This window comes from Sceloporus undulatus, unplaced genomic scaffold (assembly GCF_019175285.1).
Source record: "Sceloporus undulatus isolate JIND9_A2432 ecotype Alabama unplaced genomic scaffold, SceUnd_v1.1 scaffold_15, whole genome shotgun sequence".
NCBI classification, from domain to species: domain Eukaryota; kingdom Metazoa; phylum Chordata; class Lepidosauria; order Squamata; family Phrynosomatidae; genus Sceloporus; species Sceloporus undulatus.
This window is the reverse complement of record NW_024802937.1, coordinates 2,454,836-2,459,946: the sequence shown is the minus strand read 5'-3', so window position 1 is coordinate 2,459,946 and position 5,111 is coordinate 2,454,836. Positions and strand designations below refer to the sequence as shown.

General features: G+C 46.8%; 1 protein-coding gene across 2 annotated transcripts in view; it reads left to right on the top strand.

Annotated features, from left to right (window-relative positions):
• Positions 1-586: 586 nt before the first annotated feature.
• The window catches only part of LOC121917327 (structural maintenance of chromosomes flexible hinge domain-containing protein 1-like), a 138,814-nt gene continuing 134,289 nt past the window's right edge, over positions 587-5,111 (top strand). Inside the window, exon 1 of one of the 2 annotated variants that reach the window (XM_042443216.1) lies at positions 587-926. In XM_042443216.1, coding sequence (XP_042299150.1) covers positions 771-926 — 156 coding nt within the window. In that variant the 5' untranslated portion in view covers positions 587-770. The remainder of the gene's footprint in view (positions 927-5,111) is intronic. The other variant, XM_042443215.1, reaches the window with a different exon arrangement.

Below are 5,111 nucleotides of genomic sequence, written 5' to 3'. Positions count from 1 at the left end.
CTGTGGAGGCTATTCTAGCCAGAAGAACAAAAACAGAAACGGTTCTCCTTATTTCCCCCCTAATTATTATGGATTGATTATTATGTTACTAGAATTCAAAGATACAGCCGTGTTAGTCTGGGGAACAGTATGTTCAGTGGGCCCTTCTGATCTGCTGGGGCTTGGTTCCAGGGCCCCCATGGATACCAAAATCCTTGGATGCTCAGCTCCCATTAAATGTAACGGCAGAGCAAAACGGCGTTCTTTACATCAAATGGCAACATCGCTGCAAGACAAAAAGTTGGCAACAGGCGCTTTCCTACACTTAAGTCTCTTCCCTCAGATTCTGAGGCGCCTTTGAGGCTCATTGAAAGAAAGAAGTTGGCAGCAGAGCTCCTAAAGTAGGTTCACTTTCGTTTTCCTCTCAGCGAGAAAGAATATTAGAGGAGGCGCTCCTCCCCCTCCCTCCGTGACGTCACGCCTCTTCCCCCTTGGCCCCGCCCAACGTCCGTTGCCATGGCGCGCTTAACGGACGTGACGTTCCAGCACCGCGGAGGCCGGATTGAAACTCCCGCGAGCGCTTTCTCTTCCGGGTTTTCCCCTTCCTGGCCCCGCCCCCTCTGCGAATTCTTTCACGCTTTTGTTTGCGCGCCCCGACGGATAAGCCCCGCCCCGCACGGCTGGCCACGCCTCCAAGAAGCGGAGAAGCTGCCTCAGAAGGAGGAGGAAGAAGAGGATAAGGAGGGGCCGCGTTCTCGTTTGGCTGAGGGGCTTCGCAGTACCGTCCCAACATGGCAGCGGAGGGAAGTGACAGCGAGGACGATGGCAGCGGCCGCAAAGTGCTAACCCTCTTCGTGTACGATCGACGCCGAGACTGCTCCGACGACGACGAGAAACTTCTAGAATGTCGGGAGAGCTACGGCGGCTTCCGTAGCGCCGTCTGTCAGGTAAGGGACTGACTGAGAAAGACTTCAACGGCCGTGCCTCAAGGCGAGGGTATTCTGGGACCTGTAGTTTGTTGTGGGCACCAGAGTGGAGCTCTGCTCCGCTCTGGGGCCCACAACAAACTACAGGTCCCAGAATACCCTCGCCTTGAGGCACCGCAGCGATAGAAGTGCGGATTCACCCAGTATGTGGCATCCACCTGCCAACCTGCGTAGGACTCCTTCGGGAGGCTGTTTAAGCTTTTTGGGCCGGAAAAAAGGGCGCCAAAGGCCTCCGTCCAAACGCGTCATGGAAAGAGGAAGGTGCGAAGGGAGGCTGCCCTGGAGCCTCGAGATACGCGCTTTCATTTTGCTTTCTCCCCCGCGCCCCCTAGAGGCCGCCGGCGTTATTAACCGAAACCCTGTTCGCGCCCGCGTCTCCCTTTTTGACGCCTGTCGACTCGTTCTCTCAGTGGAGGCGCTCCTTCGGCGTTTCACCCCACAGCGACACCTACAGGGCGCTGGTGGCGCAGCGGTTAAGCGCCGGCACTGCAGCCTCAAGGTGCAGAGTTCGATCCCAGGGGCGCCGAGGCTGACTTAACAGGCGTCTAACCTGTTCCTTCTCTGCCATAAACGCCAGTTCATTCCCAGGCTGCTGGCCGTGACCCTATAGCGCTTAGGTCCTTCCATAGGGAGCCCTGGAGGTGGCGCAGTGGTCAAAGGCAGGTATTGCAGCCACAATGTCGTGAGAGAGAGAGAGAGAGGTGTTCATTGTGGCTTCCAGGGAGAGCCCAGGCTTGATTAGTTAAAGGGCCTGTTTGTTTGCCTTTTTGGGCTGCCCATGGTATCATTAACACTCTAACACAGATGAGTGGATTTTGCTCCCATCCGCTTTCTTCCCTGTCCATAGTTCCTCTGCTTCTGGGTCTGTTAGGCCTAGTAGCGCAGATCTGTTCCTTAGATTGTTGATAGGTTCTGAGGAGATGTTGCTTGGATAATATTTTGGTACAATGACTGGTTTTGTTTTCTTCTTTGGTTTTAGTATTCTTTTTCGATAGAAGTAATTTGTGACTCAATCAGCTTCAGGTCTAATCTGGGCCACCAGGACGGAGCTTCTCCATCTTTTACTTTAATTATTATTATTATTATTTATATCCTGCCTCTCCCTGTATTGGATCGAGGCAGTAATTACATAATCTATTCTGTCTTTGTGTTGGCCATCTGGTGATGTCTATGTGTATAGCTTTCTTTCTGGCAGCATACAAAAGGTGCCTGCAATGAACAGGTTGTTGGCTTCACAGAAATCTGTCAGACGCTCACCTGCTTCATTTCTTTTGCCCAATCCGAATCTGCCTACTGTTATCAATTGTTTTTGCTTCCAGCTTTGGCATTCCAGTCGCATATCATCAGCTTGATATCTTGCATTGGTGCATTCTGAATTTCTTCCTGGACTTCTTTGTCTCCATTTCTTCCTCCTCTGATTCTGTGACTGCTGCACATACTCAAATTATGGTGAAATTAATAGGCTTTCCTTTGAGCCTTATTGAGATGATGTGGTCTGATTTGCATTGTATGCTTGGACTGCTTTTGCCATATCTCTCCTGTTGCTTGGTGTCTTTTCATTCCCTGAGTAGAACGCTGTCTCAGGCAAAGTGGCCCATTCCTGCCCATTTTTGCTTGCTCACTGCCAATACTGCTATGTTCATGCATTCAATTTCCATTGTTACTCTGTCTAGTTTCTCTTGGCTCATGCTTCTCACATTACATGTTCCCATTATGTGTGTGGTGCTCCTTTGAACAGCAGTTGCATTTTTGGGTACCATATATACTTGACTATAAGTCGACCTCATGTATAAGTCAAGGGCAAGTTTTGGAGCCAAAATTATGGATTTTGCTATGATCCATGGATAAGCCAAGAGTAAAACCTAGGAGCATATAGCAAAGGATCTAAAGGATGAAGCAAAGCAAAACATTGTGAGACAACTTATAAAACTCCAGCAGACACAACTCTTTGTGCTTTGTCTTAAGGCTGGATGGATGGGAGAGTAGAGGGGTCAGTGCTTCAGATATTATACTCTTGCTTTTCACCAGGAGATGGTTCCTTCTTTTAAGGAAGGGTTAAGATACAGTATTTACAGTGACCCATGGATAAGTCAACTCAGTTTTTTTGGGAGTCAATTTTTTGACCTAAATTTCTAGACTTATACATGAATATATACAGTATTACTTGGCTCACCATTTTGAGTTTTTCTATGTCCTTGGCTCATCTGACAAACGTGATTATCTTTTGTTCCTTCCTATCTGTCTGTCTGTCTGTGTTCTTATCCTGCCAGTGTCTCACTTGGGGCTGTATTATCATAAGGTTTTCATAGGTAACGATTCAGGGAGGATCCCCTTAGCTTCCTTGTGCGCAGTGCTAGTGTGTCTTAGCTGTGGTGTCACTGCTGTTCTCTCAACATCAGTGTCTCCCACCATTTCTGCTGGGGGTAGTGTGGATGTGCACCAGCAGCGCTCCTGCTCTTTTTTTCTTGGGCTCTCAAGTGGATAAGTTAAATCAGATGGGAATACTTACGGACAACTATCATCTCCTTTCTCCCCAACCTATTCTTGCGTTTCATCCAGAATCCAGAAGAGCAGAACTGAGTTTTCCCACACAGTTCCTAGTAGTGCATACCAGTAAAAGTGGAGGTTACTGGCTTTCTCCTCCATTAAATAACTAAAAATGTCATAAGTCACTAAAAATGTCAGTGCTAAGAAAACAGCTCTAATAAATTAATCGAGTGCAGATCTTATCACTTTGATGGTTTGTTATTCATAATTCTAGTCATGCATAGTCACTGTGATACCAGACAACCAAGAGAAATAGGAAGATTTTTAACGATAAAAAATAATTTAATACACTACTATGGCATTTTTTTTTAAAAAAAAACAGTTGCAAATATTTGAAGGTAAACTGGTATCATCATATATGTAATAAAGTCAGTGAACTAGTCAAAAAGAAAAGTATTTTGCTTTGCTTTTTTCTTTTTCAAATAAAAAGGCAAGCTAAGGATAGCCATATACACTATCCCTTTTTAAGGTTTAAGTTGAAAGTCTAGGAGAGGAAGGTAGAGTTTATTGAGTTTCCCTTTGCTTTATGGAGCTAAAGGGAATTGCCATCTCCCTTATCCCTGCTGTTTCCTGAAGGGAGGAAAGATCTTCGTACACAGCTTTATGAATACAGTACTGTTGTTTTCAACTTGTTGTTCAGTACAGAAGCCTGCTGAGAAATGATTAGCAGTACACCTAGTGATGCAATACTTCTAATTAAAGTATAAAACAAACTCAAGGAAGTTGTGATTAGGTGCCCAGAGATTTTCCTCTAGAGCCAAATAAAACTTTATTGTAGGCCTGGTATCTTACTGAACTTCTTAAAAATTAGAAATTTGCAAGTAAAGCTGTCTTAAAACAGTTATCTCTAGAACAGGGGTAGGCAACCTTTTTGAGCCGGGGGCCGGGTTGCTGTCCCTCAGACAACTGGGGGGCCGAAGCCGGAGGGTGGAGCTTCCACCCTCTGGGGGCGGAGCCGCACATGGGGGTGGAGCTTCCACCCTCTGGGGCGGAGCCACATGCTAGGGCGGAGCTTCCACTATCCAGGGGCGGAGCCACATGTCAGGGGTGGAGTTTCCACCCTCCACCTCAGGGGCAGAGCCCTCAGAAGAGTTGCAAGAACTAACTAGGGCCGGCAATGGCCATAACACAGAGAACGCATGCACACTGTCTCAAACCAGAAAAGAGCAAGCAGTCCATGTGGGGGGCTTTTGCAAAGAGGCATACAAAAGGATAACAAAACAAGAATAGAGCAATAGTTGTAAAATGGAAGCGACGAGGCAAGCCACAAACAGCAAAAAGCATGCCACTGCCGCAACCACAAAAGAGCAAGGCAGATCCATGGGGGCTTTTGCAAGAGGATAACACAAACAATAATAAGAAGCAATATTTTGTAAGAAGTAAGCGATAGGCAGGCCACAGAAACAAGCAAAAGATGCATGCCACGGTCTCAACCACAAAAGAGCACGCAAGTCCATGTGGGGATTTTGCCAAAGAAGATAACAACAACAATATAAGAGCAATTTTCTTTCTTTTTCTTCTCTCCTTTTTTTCGTTCTTTCTTTCCTGTCTTTCTCTCCCTTCCGTCCTCCCACCCTCCACCTTTTCTCTCGCTCTTCT